Source organism: Acyrthosiphon pisum, chromosome A2 (genome assembly GCF_005508785.2).
Source record: "Acyrthosiphon pisum isolate AL4f chromosome A2, pea_aphid_22Mar2018_4r6ur, whole genome shotgun sequence".
NCBI lineage: Eukaryota > Metazoa > Arthropoda > Insecta > Hemiptera > Aphididae > Acyrthosiphon > Acyrthosiphon pisum.
In genome coordinates this window covers 52,097,803-52,117,372 of record NC_042495.1, presented here as the reverse complement: position 1 = coordinate 52,117,372, position 19,570 = coordinate 52,097,803, and the positions used below count along the sequence as shown (strand labels likewise).

The window sequence follows — 19,570 nt, the reverse complement described above, 5'->3', positions numbered from 1 at the left end:
CCCAATGCCCCAACGATATTCACTTTCTGATCGAACAAGATACTGAAGTTGAAAATCGTAGCATTATTTCGACTACTTATCGTGTACACAGACACAAAAAAAATAAAAAATTAAAATAAAAAAAAAATAAAAAAAAAACACACATCATTGTAAAATCAATACATTCATCGTTCCACTCAGAATCTAAAATTATTTTTGCAACTATTGACAAAATACGTAAAAATTCACAAAAATGTGCAAATTATATTGAGTTAGAAATGTATAAAAATGTTTCTATTTAAATCTAAGATTTGAAAATGTAATACAAGATTCCTTATAAGTTTGTCTACCTTTATCAAAAAATGTCTACAGGCAAATCATATTAAATTATTATAAGTCTTTAAAGTTCATATTTTTACAAGATTGAATATTCACTCGATTTCTCATATAGGTAGCAATTTTGTTATTTTGTTGTAATTCAAAAACGAAGAACTGTGGATAAATGAAAATTTCACTGAATGTTTATATTTTCATTTTATAAACACCATACAATTTTGATTCTTTTTGGGCTGTTTACAGACATTGTCCATTTACAATTTTTTTATTTTTTTTTCTATAATTGTCAATAACATTTTATTTGTTGGGTAAAAATGCGTAAAAATTGAAGACAAGGCTCCTGATAGATTTTTACAATAGTAGTCGAAAAATATTACAAATACATGGGCACAACGGAAGTTCATACTTTAAAATGGATTGAAGTGTATAATTCTAGTATTTAATATCTCTTTTAAATTTTTAAATGAGAACCCGAAGTAGGCAAGTCTTTTATTTAAGATTTATCTTAGATTTTAGCCAAGATATGACTTGGTTTGGTGTAGATTGAGTAATGGAGTGAAATAAACATGTAGAGACATAATTATTATCTGCAGTTATTTATTTTTATATCTATAGATTTTTAGGAACTTTTCCACTTTACAGGAAACCCCTTTTTTTGGCCACTTTTAGGAGGACCAAAAATGTTGGTTAAATCAGAATTTGGCCTATTCCCATGAATGCTGTCACTGTAAATCAGGATTTAAATATTCTAAAAAATTTTAAAATTATACTAATATTATTTGATTAAGAATAGATAAAACAAATTTTAACATGTTAACCTTAAACATAATTTTTTAATAGCTTATTTGAATTTTTACAACCTTTTTTAATCAATTTATACATAATTAAAACTTTACCCTCAAATTAATAATCTTAAATCAGTTGTAATAAATCAAAAAATTAAACACAGGTATATTACAAAATATAACAGTATTAGTACCCATAGGCCATTGTTTCCCAATATTGGGTCGCAACATTTTTTTGATGGGTCGCGACTCGCGGTTACGATTACACTTATTTCAGTACTTTTGTGTTTTTTTATAATTTATTTTATTTATTTATTATGTACTTATTATCAAGTATTATATTTTATAAAAATCCAATGATAAAATTAATAATAAAAAAATATTATTTATTTATGGCACATTGATTTTTTTTTTTTAGCAAGGGGTCGCGTACCCAATAAAGATTAAATTTATGGATCACCATTGCAAAAAGTTTGGGAAACACTGCTATAAACTATAGTTAAATGTATATAGTTATTATACTCTAATTGAAATATTATTCTTATACTGTTAATATTGTAATAAGCAAAAGAAACAACATTTTCATTAATCAATATGATCCCATGGAAAAAAATAAAAAAATAAATTATATGTCAAACAATATTAACTTGCCTGTCTAAATATATAATCCACATCAGTGCAATAATGGGATATATGTGATCCACCTTGTAATAGTACATAAGCATCCTTGTCCACAACTTCTGATAGACGTTTACAAAGTCTTTCTCGATTAAGTTTATATAGTTCCATAGGCACTGCCAATGTATGTTCTCCCAAACTGAATTTTCCATCTTGACTAATATTATAATAATAAATATAAAAATATTAATTCCTTTATACATGTTTATTCAGTGGTTGAAATAAAAAGAGTTACAATAACTACCTGATACATGTCATTTTATTGTTCTTCGAAACTGGTGCAGTAAATGAAACCTATTTTTTAACTTTTAAACTATCAAATCAGTTTTAGTAATGTAGATACCCATTAACTAATACCAATTGCCTATTACCAATTTATTATAAACAACAAAATATAAATTATAATAGGTGGGTAATTAGTAATAACTAATTTAGTGTATACACCTTATATATTATCAAAATGGTAACAATTTATTTAAATATTTACACAATGATAAGTGATAACCACGGTTTAAGATATATCTTAAACCGTGGTGATAACAGAAGACGTGTTGTGCCATCGTCACTGATAAATGATAACAATAAAAAGATATGAACGAAACACAAATGATAATTAAAATATAATATATTATTACATTTTGCAATAAATAATAATTATTTAAATAAAAAAGAATAATTCAATAATACTAATAATACTATATTAATGGGTATCAAAGATGATACATTTGTTTTTTATAGTTAAAAAAATTAAATATTTAAAATAAATTAAATTGAATCATAGAACTAACACAATTGAATAATAAAACATAAATCAAATCCAATACTGGTATAAAAAATATGTAGCTACTCCTCTTTCATTACTTTCACTTATAATTTAATATGTGTTAAAAATAGTAACTATAAACTATTAATTAGATGCATCACATATGACCGCGGACTAAGATATACCTATATATCTTAGTCCGTGCATATAACACATAATTCAATATTGCAATTTGATTTTTGAGTAAACCTAGTTATCTTATGTTAATTATTCTCTTAAGAATTTGTTTAGGTATACTTTATTCAGATCCTTTGAAAAATGGAAATAAAATTGTTGTGATGTTCAGAAATGTATTTAGTGTACATACATCAATAATGAATGTTTTTATTTTACTGGACTTTGAACTTAACTCTCAATATTCAATTATAATATAATGAGAACATATTTTAATAAAATCTTAAATCAGATAATAGTTTTAAGATTTAATTAGGTGATATTAATTTAACACCTTTTTGACGTCATAATACCTAATTTTTTTATAACGCCATATAGCTTTTAATAGTAATAACTAATAAACAATACAATAAAATATTTAAGTCAGCCTCAGTGCAAATCAATCTTACATGTAAAAACACCATTTAAATATACCTTTATTGGCCATTAGTTTTTTATCTTTTGAAATAATGAATCCCATTGTAAAAAACAATTTAAATTATAACTATATTGTAGGTTTCATTCAAGTTACGAAAACAGAAATTATATTTAATATAGTAGCCATGATAGTTTATATGGTTATACCTAGCACTTTATTGCAATACCCATTTAAATAAATATACAATATAGGTACCAGCGCAAACTATATGAAAATATGATTTATTTTTTTAATAGATTAAGGCTTTGATGACTGAGGTCTTTAGCCTATAAGGTTGATTAGCAACATGTGTATGTGTGGCAAGATTTTTGCCACAATGAATCAGGGTGGTCACCCATCTGGGAATTATTGGAAGCAAACATTAATTACTGTCAACCACGTGCTTGATTAATTGTAGCCGCTGTGCCGCGCCGAGCCACATAAGATATACTTATTTTCATATTATAGTCTATGGTTCTACATAAACATAGGAAAATATTAATATATTTTTAATATAATATGTATTTATTTTTGGTGACTATCTTCAGATAAATTTTTTTGGGTAAACATTTTTAAATTTAGGGGTCAAAAAATATTCATGGGAGTTAAATTTTTTACTGGGAATAAAAACTAATAAAGGTACATAGGTACATTACCTATACTAACAAATATTACACAAAGTATTTTGCTATAACTCAATTATGCCAGTTGTTGATAAGATGATCCAACGAACGTCGGACAGTATAAAGTATAAACAGTCAACACCTTAGAAACCGTTTATCAATGATAAGCATGCTATTCAACCTATAATCTCCAGTACTATTACTTAGATCCCCAAGTAATAAGTAGGTATTGTATTTTTTAGTTGAAAACTTAACCACTGCATTACAGTCTATAGAATAAATGCAAATATCAAACTATAATGTAATACTTAATTTATAATACAGCTGATATCAAAAATAAATTAAATTAAAAAAAACTTTTACTTAGTAAGCAAATATGAATATAAATATTCAAATTTTAGAATTATGATAAAGCCTCGGGGAAGAGTGATGAATCCCTAAACCTGGCTATATTCCTATATCATTGTCCATTGATAAAATTATTACAATTTCAAAAATATTTAGGAATATTTATTAGTAAACTTGTTTTAGCTTCCTTACTCAATAACAAAACTACTGATATGTGGACAATACCGCAGGAAATAATTATATTAAGTAGGTGTATTATAAAAAAGGAAAAAACTTTTTCAATATATTTTCCCTTATATTGTTAATCTAAAAGTACAATTAAAACAACAAAAAAAAACAGTCTCCATTCATAACTAGATTTATACAAAAAATACCTATTTTAAATCACCGTTTAATAAAATTATTATACTTTACAAGGTTTTGTACACAATCATTATAAAAGCTATTCTTTATATTAACTATTATATAAATAGATAAATTACCACAATAATGAATATACATGAACAAGAGAAGGTAAATTTGGCATTTGATAAATTAAACAGGTAGATTATTAATAAAAAAAAATCACAACATTGTTTAAGTTATTTTATAACATTTTTTAAGCATGTACTAATGTTGTTGGATAAAGAAAATAATGATACTTTCACTTACTGTAAATAACAGTTTAGGTTAATGGTATTGGTCCATTCACTTGAGTTATGCACACCTTATTTACAAATTACAATATATAAACTTAAATGTCTTAAATAGATTCTTAATAACAATATGAGGTTTAAATAACATTTATCAAATTAGTTATGATAAAAAAAAAACTTGTACATATTATCATTTTTAGTAAGACTTATTACAAAATAATTTAATTATCTCATTGCTGAATGCTGACTAAATAAAACTAGCAATCCATAATATATTTGCAATAAGAATTTGTTAAAAAAAAAAAAAAAACATACAAAATACCTATATTATATACACATGTGAATACAACAATATTAACAGGGGATCTTCTACTACCCAACATTAACTTGCATAGAAATAAAGTTTTGAAAAATATTTACATCATTTTAGGTATTATAATAAGGTAACTTTACAAATCTATGGCCAACTAGGCTCTACTTTTAGTATTCAGAAAGACTTTGAGCGGATTGAAAGTTTTATTTTAAATAATAACATTGATAAATCTAATTTTTAATAATCAATAAAATAATAACAAAAGTTTGATACCACGTTTAAACAATAATTATGTATTAGAATGGGTCGAAAATGTTTATCTTAATACTTGATTAAAAAACCAACTTCAAATACCTATTTTTTTTAACGGTGTTTCAAAATGTGATGCAAATTTTTTTTAAACATATAAAACGAATGATTGCTACACTATTTATATGAAAAAGTTTATTTGTTGTCGAATAAGCTAGAAATTAAATACAAAATACATTAGTATTAATAACGTTGATCGTGTTTGTTTCATCTACAAAAATGAACTACCTATTCATATTTTATTCATTAAATGTTAAGTCAGACTGGAAATTTATACATTGGACTAGATGTACAATATAGGTTTGCTAATCGATTTACCAAAACAATTTTGTGGAAAATGCTAAATGTCAAAAAATAAACTTTGTTCTGAAATTGCAGTTAATTATCAGTTACCTAATATGAAACAATTGTAAACAATACATCAGTATTTATCTGAACAACTTATAAACAGCCTAATAACAATTTTATAAAAAGGAACCAAATATTTTATATTATTTTTGACAAAGCGTGAACGAAAAGTAACCATTTCAACACAATCTAAACTTGGGGCTCCTGGAAGACTCTTCGTCTGATTCATAATAGTACCTTTGTTTGGGAGAAAGTCCAATCTGCAGTCGGCGAACTGCTTCTTTGATGAGACTGCCCTCCCGCAACAAGGCCTGCAGCATTTCGTACGGGTCGTCGTTGGCCTGGTCGTCATCATCGTCGTCGTCGCACCGACATGGTCGTCTAGCAGCACAAGATTCGCAAGCCGCCGGCCTGGTCGTGTAGGGTTTCACCCGGGCAAAGTGGGAGGTGCGATTACGCCTAGACTTGAACCCCGATAGCCGCAGGTTCTCTTTGATCTCGGACACAAGGTGCTCTACGTCCAACGACAACAACTTGGGCTTCTCGGCGGCGGCGGCGGTGGCGGCGGCTGCTGCTGCAGACGTCATCACGTCCCTGCTGGGCATCATGTCACACATACTTACGGGGAACGTCGTGTCGTCGTACGCCAATCAATCGACGATGCGCATCAAATCGACGTCAAAGTATTTCGTCGTTTCAGGTTTAGAAACTATTTTTTATCGACAGACGTGCGCGATGATAACCGCAGCGGCGGAAACGAACGGAACAAGGGCGTGTGTAAGTGTGTTGGTCGTCGTCGTAAAGGAAGCTACCTAGGTACGTGATACGACGTGTATAGTGTTGTTATTAATTATTACAATGCACAACAATATAATAGTTCTGTTTCTGTTTCAGTACGGGTGACGACCGAGGAGGAAAATAGTACGGATTGCGGACTAACCGGCACCGACGTCAGTTTCTGTGTATGTGTGTGGCGTACTACCGTGTGTGTGTGTGTGTGTGTGTGTGTCTTTCTCGAAATGGATTGCGGCGACACACGTCCGCGGGGTAGGGGTATAGGCAACGCACGCACGCACATACGCCCGCAGACGAGGCGGCAACAACTCTCGTGTTATTGTTTTGGTGCCAATGCTCGCAGACAAAACATCAAACGTACAACGTTGCGTGCGGGCGGGCGCCGGGGCGATCGACGAAAATATTATGTGTATAGAAATAGGTACGCCGTACGCGGTGACCACGCGTTTTCTGCAATTACCTACGTTTTTTCCGGCGAATCACAATAATATTATTATACCGTTGGCCGTTTTCACAAATGAAACAATATTGATGAAACGACGACGATATTCTCAATTGATTATTGCGTTCGTTCGGCAGACGAGATTTCAATATTTTATTAGTTTTCTATGCGCCGCACGGCGGGTCTCCACTCTCCGGGTTTGCTGCTGAGTGCTGGTCGTCGAGAGACGGTGAACGGTGCAGTGGTGCCTGGTGGTGGTGCTGCTGGTAGTCTGGTGCTGCACTGCTGCTGTTGCGGTGCGGGCCAAGACGACGGACACGCCGGGTGGCGGCGGGTACACGTATGGGGCCAAGGTTATTTCGTCAGCCGACAAACACCACCGGCGGCGGCGGGAGAAACGTAAACATGACGGCGGGTGCCGAACGGTAATATTCGGCGTACGTTGTAAAACGTTGTTGTTTATAAACACCGCGAACGATCCGGCAACGCTGCGGTCGTCGCGCCGTTCAGTACGTGCCGTGTTGCCGGTCTTCAGCCACCGGTTATGTTAATATTATATTCTTCAGTCTTCTACTTACATTACAATAATAATAATATTATATTTCCACCAATGTGATAGTTGTTGGCCGCGCCCCCGCCCCGCCCCGCCACTACATTATCGTTATTGTTAATTATTGTTATTATTGTTATTATTGTTTTGTTATTGTTGTTATTACTATTCTTATTATTTTCTTTATCGTTTTTATTCAATGCGCGAACAACACCGGCGCACGAAATGTATTATAAAGACACTAAAATAATGGGGGGCCTCTATAGACTGGTTATAGAAGCGGCGGCGTATTGACACGGACAAAAATGATTTTATGCAACACAGTACGTGAATTAATACGTTAATTAATTAATATTAAAATTATGTGTTAACAATAATTATGATTATGAACGATTTTTAACTTTAAAGTTAAAAAGTAACTGTTGTATGTAATACTGTTAAAAAAATCTAAATAATTACAGTATGACAAGTTTTATTATATTGGTAAAATCAGGCAGTATACACCTAGACATTTGGATAAAACTTAAAATATTATGCAATATGCACTGTCGCATAAAATACGAATATTTGGGCCCACATATTAAAATTTATATTGCATATTTTGTATAATATTATTACATTTATATACTTTTGGCATACACTAAAACAAGATATTCATTAACATTATAGTATAATTATAAATGTATTATATTATGTTGTAGTAATGGCGTTGTGTAGGTACACTGTACACACAATTCTGATTAGTGATTGGCTGTTGACGTATTTTTGTATTACATAATAATTTGAATGGCAAACTTTAAAATTTATAGGTAGCAGGTACCTATTTTTTTTTAATAATGAAAAATGGCTACTTTTTTATTAATTTATTTTATGTATAAATATAATATAATATGTATAAATTCCATCTGCTATTATTCATAGATAAGATAACGTTCCGTTAGCCATTACAGTATTACACCTCTATAATACTTGGATGCATGAATGCAATAATGTTGACGTATTAATAATATTATATTATTATAAAAATAATAATTTATAGTAAAATCAGTTATTTTTGATTGAATAAAATTTGATAGTATAATTTTTTTGACTAGACTAGTGTCTAGTGTTGTTGTGTTCGAAAAACGAACGTCTAATATTCTAATCGAACATTCTAAATGAACAATTCAAAATAAAAATTATTGACAAATTTAAAATGAATTATTATGCTTGGTAAATAATTTGATAAAAACGTTAAAAATATTTACCAAACGTTTATTAATATTTAATATTTACATTTAACAAGAACAATAAATCGATGAGTTATGAGTATATCTAGATATTGAGTACAATAGTTGGCAATTTTAAATAAATCTTGAGTTGTTGAATAATTGTAACCTGTTGCCTGTATATATAGGTAGTATTTTTATTGTATATATAGAATATAGATTATTGCACAATAGTGTTTATGTACACATAATAATTTATACAATTGGTACTTAAGTTATAATTGATAATTTTAGTAAATCCATATTATTTAAAATACTCGAGTTCTTTTTAAACAATCATAAATAAATTGATAACTTATCTAAATCAAATTCATTCATTGGTTACCTAATCCAAAATAACGATAATTGCTCTTAAAAATAATAACTTATATAGTTATATATATATAAGACACAAGTAAAAAGTATACATCAAATAGTAAATACTCAATTCTAAATTATTTTCAATAGCATTAATATACCTATATTTACGCGTTAATATCATAATATTTTGTATTTGCAGATGTTACGGTAAATTGAGTTGTATCGGAGTATAAGTAGCCAAGTAGGAGTATACGTTATTCACTTACAAATATGGGGATTATAGTGATTTTTTAAAAAAGACGCAACACCCACATGCGTTGTCCCCGTCGTACAAATGAACAACGCATAGCATAAACTGAAATGCACAGGACAACTATAATGCTCCCTCTGTATTTTTAGTAGAAATACCAAAATTCCACAACGCATAGGGATGAACTTTATCTGTGTCTTAGCGCTTTTATTATTTGGATAACATAAATATGATTCTATGACGTACAAATGCAAATGCCCATAAATACAAATAAAGTTATCAATTTGAGAACATCAGGTTTTTTTGTTTTTTCGTTTAATTATTATAAATTATTGGTAAGATCGATCAAAAAATAAAAAAGCTACAACATAGATAATGTTCTTCCTTATGTGTTGAGGAATTTAAGTAATTCTACTATAAATACAGCATAGTTGTCCTGCAAAAAAACTATTTTTACTATGTTGTACATTTGTAAGACGGAGACAACGCATGCGGGTGTATCGTCCTCTTAATAACCGTAAGAAATTGGAAATGTTGATAATAATCAGGTGTGGGATATTTATGAATTATGATAATGCTGTTTTTCAATGACTGAACGAGTGAGGTTCAGATAAAACCAAAAATTAAGATAAATTAATAATAGACGACCAAACGGTTGTGATGTCACCGTGTTGGTGTATATTATATTATAGTTAGCAGTACATTCAATTAAAATTAAAAATTTAATAAAGTGCTTCGAATTATTGGTCATCGTTAAAGCACATGCCCAATTTTCGTTGGTAGAATATTTTTCTTTAGAAACTTTACTCCAACATCTCAACTGTTTTTATTTTTATTTATTTATCAATAAAAATTTAAAACTACAATACACAATTTGATAATATTACAATACTTGATTATCTATCTATTTTAAGCATATAGCTTGAGTTAGAGATAGAGAGTGTAACAATGTAATACTAAAAAATATTAAAAATATTAAAAAATTTACAATTATATAAATAAATAAATAGTGTACAGTTTTGTTAGTTATTTAAATAAAACAATTATAAAACAAAGTTATAAAAAAATAAAAATTACAATAAAAATAATGATTTAGTTTTAAAATTATTTAAAATTAAAATTAAGATTCATAATAAAAATAATATAAAAAACAGAATATTATTCTGACATTATTAAGTTAAATTACTTGAATGTACTATCTAGTAATATGTTCATAGTAATAGATTAAACTAATTCTAAGAATAAATACTTATAAACACATTTTTTAACATTATTTTGATGCTGACGGATGTTAGGTTGTGATTTTTTTCACGAGTACAAATATTGATCTAGATTTATTGAACATTATTGAAGCATCTCCAATAACGATAACTATCTATACATATTTTGTCAATATCGATAATAATCAGTGAATAACGACAATAACGTTATCTTCCATTTATTTTAATGTAATTTATAGTACCTAACATAAACATTTTTAAACTGACATAAAGGCTAGAGTGGTTAAATTTTAGTGTGTAGGGATAGTTCATAATAATTATAAGAAACCAATTTTAACGTATATAATACATTTTATTGTGTAATGTACCATTGTACCTACATTTATTTAGAATTTAATATTAAGTTAGTAGGTAATTTTTTTTTACTGTCTTAGGGCCGTTCTTACAATGTCCGGTAAAGTGTCGGTTAACTTTAACCGGAGGTCGTAAGAACCAGCCTTAGTGTGTTATTTAGTGTGTTATTCAATGTTTTCGAAGGAACTCGAAAGCAGCGACATTAAAGGGGTCCAGTATAGGCAAAACCAACTACATCTCACGATAAATATTGAAAAGTTTGTGTTCACACCAGTTCTCACGATGTTCTCTACATCGTGGATATTCTGATATATACTCTGTCCACTGTCCAGTAAGAGAACGCGGCGTGGACTGACCAAATTCGGTTTTTCTGTGTATTCCCATGCTACACCCTGCCAAAGATGAACCGGTTTCTAACCGATAGCTGTGGAGTGACGTGAGAAGATGAGCAGAATCGGTGTGTTCTCTTGCCGGGCAGAGTATAGAAGATAGAACATAATATAGCTTATCTAAGTAGTAGTATAATATTGTAAATTGTTTGACGGAGCAACTGGGCACAGCTATATCCGCTATATCCCGCTGATATACAATGTGATTCACCGAGCACGCTCAATGATCATCGCTCACACTCCCCACTCTATCCTTTAATAATGCATATTATATTAAGTTCTAATTTTTTTGTAATTTTTAAACTTTGAAGTATGATTATCATACTTAGAGTTTATATATTTTTAAATACTTAACTGTAAATTAACCACGTGATTTTTTTTTAATGTTAACAAAGAAGTGCAGGATACTGAATAAAAAATCCACATAGATATTTGAAATATGGTCTTCAAGTATACTTACTAAAAAAGGCAAAAATCAGAATTTTTTAAAAATGCATTATAAAAAAAAAGGTGGACAAGTGGGTGTCATTCTGCTGTACAGTAAGTTACAATTGGGTCACAGTAATGGATGGTGTTAAATTTGAATTCAATGATACAATATCATTAAATACGAAAAACAATTCTGAACGGAAACGGTCAGTTAGCCTATGCTATTAGTATACCTCTATTACTATAAGTAAATTTTATGATAGTATTGTGAATAAAATAATTTATTTACCTATTTACGTGGAACCTTGTATTACATTTAAAATCCTTAGCTATAAAATTTGAACATTTTATACAATTTTAACTATAAAATAATTTTTCAATTTGATTGTCGAAGTTTGAACTTTAAATGCTTATAAAAAAAATGATGGTATTTTTAATATTTTTCAACTGTCATTGTAACAATATATCAGACGCCTTTATAGTTGTATCAAATGTTCAAGCTTTTTGATACAACGAATAAAATTGTATTAACATTTATAGAAAAAAGACTAAAAAAATTGGAAAATGAAAATGTTCGTAAACAACTTAAAACAAGTCAACATTTTGTGAAAACTGTATGGTGTATAGAAAATTCTAATAGAAACAGTCAGATAAAATTGTATGTATTTACAGTAATTTATTTTAGAATCACCAAATACTAAAATCTATTTCGTCGAAAACCAATTTTACGTAAAAATTCCTGTTTTTCCTTAATTTTTTTTTTTGTTTTTCACACCACTTTTGAAAACTATTAGTAATTTTAAATTTGTACCAAACTAGATTCACTTTCCGATCGAACAAGATACTGTTAAAGAAAATCTAGGTATTTTTACTATCAAATATATTTATATCTATATTTATATATTCAGAATCTAAGCTATTAAAGTTTTAATATCTTAGATTCAGGTTTTTTAAAGTCTAAGATATTAATTGAAAGTGTATTGTAGCCGGAGACTCCATTAAATTTTGAATCACGAACCAAAAATTATTGAATACTGAATAGGTACATTAAAATAAATCAAAAAATATTAAGGATGCAAAAAATTAAATGCGATGGGGTCCATGGCCTATCATAGCCCATAGGTAGGTACCTTAATGCAGTGTTGGGTAAATGAGATACTTTTAAGTTTTAATATGTAATGAAATTACTTTACTCGTTTCTTCAAATATTTCTGTTTAAATTACATCACATTACATTACGTTTTCACCTAGGGAAACAACCTCTACTGACGTGCGGGAAGCAGCCAATTTGTTTTCCATGTACTTCTCTTCTGTTTTCTCCGATGATCAACTTAACCTTGATACTTTCTCGTTAGGTATCAATTCCTTTGGCTTATCTAATAATGTTAACTTTACTGTTAAAAATGTTTATAAACACTTATCTGATTTGCATGGTAACTGGTCCGTTGGACATGATGGTTTATCCGATGAGTACTTATATCAATTAAAAAATGTATAACTTTCTCCCCTCTGGACTCTGCTTAAGCGTTCGTTTGAAGAAGGAATCTTCCCTTCTATGTTAAAGTTCATCTCAGTTATCTTTGCACACAAGTCTGGTGAGCTGTCCAATGTTTCCAACTATCGTCCGATTTCAATCCAGTCACATATTTCCAAAATGTTTAAATTGCTGGTCTTGCATTGTATTCAACCTTCGATCAATAGGATTATTATGGAGGGAAAGCATGGCTTTCACCCTAGTCGTTACACTATTACCTGTAATTTAGTCTTAACCAACTATGTTTATCAATCTTTTAATTGGAAAGCACAAGTATAGATGTCATTTACTCTGATTTTAATAAGGCATTTGATTTAGTTGATCATAATGCCCTAATCCAGGTCCTCAATGTATGTGGAATTGGTGAACCTCTCCTTTCCTGGTTCTCGTCTTACTTCTCTTGCGGTTAACAAAGGTGGTTAAATTGTTTGGAGTAAAATCTAATGTCTATTTTGCATTCTTGCTACGTCCGGTGTTCCTCTATCTCCGCTCTTGTTCTCTCTATTCATTAATAGTGTATCAAGTGTTCTTTTTAATAGCCGGAATTTTTATTTTGCAGATGATATTAAGCTCTACTCTCGTATATCCTCCTTGGATGACTATTTTGTTAGAGTGATTTTGATCGGTTCACTGAATGGTTTAATTTACTAGGGTTATCCCTTAATGTTTCTAAATATAAGACCATGGATTTTGCCAGGATTCAGTCCCCTGTCATATATGCTTAACATTTCGGACCTACTGCTATTTCATGCTCTAATGGCTGTGTTACTGATCTAGGGTTTATTCTTAGTAGTGATCTTGATCCGAGACCCCGCATTGAGTATATTTGTTGTAAGGCTTTTAAAACTCTGGGGTTTGTATTACGATTATATAGGGACTTTTGGTTAGGCCTATCCTATAAGGTGCTTTATTGTGCATTCGTTTGCCCTATTGTTGAGTATGGTGCCGTTATTTGGGATTCTCACGACCTCAATAACTCTCCTAGGCTTTCTCTTAAGGTTCAGCGTAAATTTATGAGGTATGCTAGTTTTAGATTGAATATCCCCTATAAACCCTATAACTATGGACCGGTTGCTTCTCAACTTGGGCTGGTTTCGTTGGCTGAGTGTAGACGGATCTCGAGCATTAAGTTACTGACCAGTTTGTTACAGGGTAATATGTTGACTCTCCCGATTTGCTTTCCTTAATTTGTTTTAGAGTTCCACAACGTCATTCCCAATCTGTTGCTTCTTTTTATGTTCCTTTCACCTCCTCTAATTATCTTAAAAATGTACCTATTAGACGTATGATGTCAAATGCCAATGGTAACCCTTCGTGTCTTCTATACCTATAAATGACTGTAGTAAATTACTATAAACTGTACAATTAATGTGTATACTATATATGTATAATGTGTATATATGTTCAAAGGGATTATCCCGTATGTTTAATAAATTAAAAATAAAATAAAAGAACTTCTTTTTTTTGTAAAAATGCTCAGATGACAGACACGTCAGATACCTACATATTATTGTGGCCTCTCGGGGTGAAAAATTGTATATAACATACGACGAAAGTTCCTTTTTTTCTATGATAAACATCTATCAACTATGAATTTCTAAATGAAAACGCCCAAATTAAATACCAACAATTTTAATAAATAAATTTCTTTAGAACTTTTGCGTTCAAATGTTTTATTTCTATTCAATTGTTTTCAAGATATAACCATGTCAAAACACAAATATAGGAGAAGATTTTTGTGTATGTCTACAGTTCAACAGTTGACCTTATTATTCATGGTCAATCACATAGTTGATATATACAAGCTTATTGCATATATTATTATGCAACTCCTTCTCAATCAAATATTTGATGATAAAAACAAAAATGGCAGCGTAAAGGGAGTCAATAATAATCAAATAAATATCCATGGGATTTTGAATCTTTTAGCTTTTGTCAGCGTATTTTTGATGAACAGAAAAATTGATATTTGTAATATCCCTTTACGCAGCCATTTTGTTTCCGATGATAATAATAACCCATATATTTCAACCACGGACTAAGATTAATCTGGGCGATTGTAAACTCCACCAGAATACCGGTTAGATAAAAAGGTAATGAAAAGATTTAATGTAAACTCGCGCCAGTTTTATTTTCTTACCTATAATGGGTATATGGAAACTCCGCCAGTATTAATTAGGCCTTCCTTATATAAAACTAAATGATATTTCTCTAGTAAGTAAACTCAAAAATTCAAAATGAAAATGAAATTATTGTGTTAGAAAAAGCTATAAAATAATACTAAATAGTTATAATAGTTGATTTATATTTGACTTAATGGTTTGAATATCTATTAATTGTATCTCATAATTTTAGTTTACAGTTCAAAATATTACATGTACTTATTATAACATATTATGTCATAACAATATAATATACCTACATATTATTTTTTGATTATTAGTTATCAAAATTGTCTATCATTATTTTTTATCATCATACTGGCCATTGCAATTTGTATGATTTGTTCGAACATTGGGTAGGTACACAGAATATCTATAGTGGATGTTGTGGGTTGGTAGGTAAGTGTGGCCAAGTGCTGCAGTGTGATAATTTCTTGTAACTAAAAATATTTGTTCTTATAACATAATTATAAGACTATAAAAGAAATCTGGAATTCAAAATTTGTTGTTTTACAAAAATCATTTACTCGTGTAAAATACTCATATCACATCAAATCGTTATACATACCTATAAATGAATTGCCTAGTGACACCGCACCACGGCTCTGAATACAAATACTCGTACCGCTAAAACATTTTCCAGTGTTAACTTTTATTTAGTACCTAGTACCTACCTATTATTTAATTCCCATTTATTTGTAGACTCAGTATTCGCCTTATCAGTACTACCTATGACGTGTGTATAATAATATATTATTGCCGACTAGAATATATCCACAAACATGAGACATATAAAACAAAATAGAAGATAGGTGTACGTCTTAGTACGTGATGATATTTATTTCTTTTTATTGGTCTTATTAACAGCTTGACTGCAAAGGCCATTATATAGTTACAGCTACTACCTACTTGATTTCTAGTTAAACTTAATTATAGTACCTATTTACAAAATGATATATTATAATATTATCCTATTAGATTATATTTTGTTGGTTGAATTGGTTGATTTCAAAAAGTTCTGAATTTTCTCGTTCTGTTCAAGGTTGGGTCCAAATGTAGCGTCAAGGCTTTCTGTCATATATTGAGAGTTCATCAACCCTATTCATATCGCTGACATTCCGTTAATAAGTGTTTTACTGTGAGCATCATACCGTACGCATTTTGAGAACGCAGTTAGTTAAAAAAATTTAAAATACTCACAACTTGCTTCAGAATTAAAAACTAACTAGTAATTAGAAATAGAATATCGAAATAAAAAACCACAAATTTATTAAAATATACTTATTTTAATTCATGTAAAAAATCCAAAAATATTCCTTCTACAATAAAAATGAATTCAACATTAAAATATCATACAATTATTTATATAATTGTTCTGTCCAATTTATTACAAATATTTTTTTTTTATGATTAACATAGGTAGGCATTATAATATGACGGTAATAATTTATATATGTATTATAATTATTTTAAAACAAGTGTGTTTAAAAAAATATAAGTAGGTATGTGGGTATAATATACATATTATTATTATTTATTAATGATACGAACAAATTGTTGTAACTACAGTTATGAATTTATAATTACTGTATATAAAAAGTAGTGTACCTAATTTGCTATAACATGAATTTTAGTTTTAGAAATTCCCTGAAAAAATACTATTGAATTAAAAATAACTCAACTATATTATCAGACAAGTTAATCCATAAAAATAATATATAGGGGCCAGGGGGATTATGAAAACCATATTATAAAAATACACTATTGAACATTGTGCTGACTTACATTTATTGTGCAATTCCTATAGTCTTTTAACTTCTATATAATATTGTAAATTATGGACATTAATTAGGTATGAAAATTATAAAATCTAATGAAAGTACAGAGAAGATTTTGTATGGTTTTTCGTAGGTGTAGGTACCTACATTAAAAGTTTAAAAGGTCCTAGAAAACAAAACTACCTAATAGCTATACACGGAGATGTATATTCGAATGTAAACTCATCTAAGTTTGAAATATTTATCAAGTTTCCTGTTTCAACTGTCGTAAACTAGTAGAAAGGATGCACATTTTTATAGGTAGGTAGGTATAGTAACAGTAAAAATAAGTATTTTTTTTTAATATATAACTGATCAGGTAAATAAAATAAAATTATTGTTATTAATAGGTTTCAGATGTTTACAATATTGCATGGTTTTTTTTCTAATAATAATAACTTATTATTTTGTAGTGGCACTTGATTTTTTCAAATCCGTAATTACTAATTAGCGTTAAAATTACTTGACTAAAAAGAAATAAATGTTACAATATTTCTTCCTGGGGAAGATTTTAAATTAAAATTAATTTTATAGTTTTATTTAGACTTCAGTTGTTACGTAGGGCGGGAACCGTTTCGTCCAAATTTTGTTTCTATATGATTCCTGTCTCGCTTGGCAATTATTATAGGTAATATTTTAATATTCGAGTATCATTTAGCGTTATCCATAAAACACCACGAGGAGGCAATACCTTTGTTTTCCAAAATTTATTTTTTTCACAAAAGAAATAAATTTAACAAAATGAAAATCTCCCTTTTTTACTGTTAATTATTTAGCTAGTGATTCTCTTGAAAATGTTGGCTAAAGTGCACTTTACCAACCCCCTCACGATTTCCAAATTTTTTTTTCAAGACTTGTTTTTTTATGCTCAAAACGATGGTGTAAATTTTTTTTCCGGAAACTATTATTTTAGAAGTTATAGCCTTCCAAAGATTACGATTTTACGTTTATGCGCATGCGTGCAACGCTACTTTGACCGCCAAGCGCAGCGCCTATAATAAATTTTAATTTTTTTTATGTATTTTAACAAGTTTTGGGACATAGTGAGTTTTGGGTTAATAGGTAACCATTAGTCGGTCATATACCTGCGAAGATAATTGCTTTTTAACAACTTTGTTTAATTCCGAGTCCTACCAAAGGTGGTTTTGCACAGCAAATCGGGGGATATTTTCGTTTTTAATAGTCCGAGCTAGTGACCCCGCTCGGTGACTCGGTGCTACAAAAATGCAATTTTCTTAACCCTGTGACGCACTTGGGGAGGTGTTGCATAGCAAATCAGAGATAAATTATTATTGCACCATCGTTTTAAACAGGTTATTTTGAATTTAATTTAGGTAAAACTTGGTTTTGAATTCTAGCTTGTAGTTACCTAATTAAAAATTAAGATTGTTTATAAAAATAATATAATATTAAGAATTATTAGATAGTATATGTCATAAATTAAATTTTTTAACTTGCTGAAAAATATATTGGATGAACAGCTTTGTTAAAATAATAAAATATAAAATTATTATATTAATAGGTACCTACCTAACACAAAGCAATAGTACTAATTATTTGGGACATAAGACATAATAAATTACCAAACTAATTAAATATTCAATTTATCAATTTTGAAAATTCATATTGTATATAAATTAGGTACATTTTTCCTGTCTTATATACTTACCTTTAAATAGATAATTCAATATTGTAAGTTAATTAACAGAGGTAAAAATAACACAGAGCCATTAATTCTGTAAAAGATGTTTAAATTTTAACTCATCAAGGTATATATTTTGTATAAAGTACTACAATACGTCAATACCATTACGTTTATGATTCAAGTATATATTATAACTGCAGCTAGCAGAGGCAAACTGCAAATAATAGAATTCAGCCAGCTTATTATGCTATGCTTAAAAACAAACTCATAATTAGAATTAAAATAACAAAAATAGTATTAATTTAGCGAGAAAAAAATAAATACCTATCAATTAAAAAATACTATACTGTAATTTTTGGTGTAGTTTTAAAATAATTATTTAGAATTAGACAGGATTGAACACAATAATTTCAAAAATATTTTTAAGAGAATGTAATGAAAAATAAAATGAATACTACAATATAACTTATTCAAATACACAAACTTTAGTTGTTTAGTCAAAACAATATGAAAGAAGTTTACTACCTAGTAGGTATTGAAGTAACTACATTCAATGATTCAAGTTACTAGGAAACTAAAAACAGTGGTAACTTATATAATTTTTTTTTAATCATATAATTTTTATTCTAAAATTAAAAATAAAATAAATACAACCTAATAATTTATT

The 19,570-nt window shown here is 29.1% G+C and overlaps 1 protein-coding gene across 1 annotated transcript in view; it reads right to left on the bottom strand.

Moving 5' to 3' along the window:
- LOC100164662 (xaa-Pro dipeptidase) overlaps positions 1-2,228 on the bottom strand; it is a 32,964-nt gene extending 30,736 nt beyond the window's left edge. The window contains exons 1-2 of the mRNA XM_001948941.4: positions 2,023-2,228; positions 1,752-1,935 (exon numbers count right to left, since the gene is read on the bottom strand). Of these exons, the coding sequence (XP_001948976.1) occupies positions 1,752-1,935; positions 2,023-2,036 (198 nt within the window). The 5' untranslated portion in view covers positions 2,037-2,228. The remainder of the gene's footprint in view (positions 1-1,751; positions 1,936-2,022) is intronic.
- Between the last annotated feature and the right edge of the window lie 17,342 nt (positions 2,229-19,570).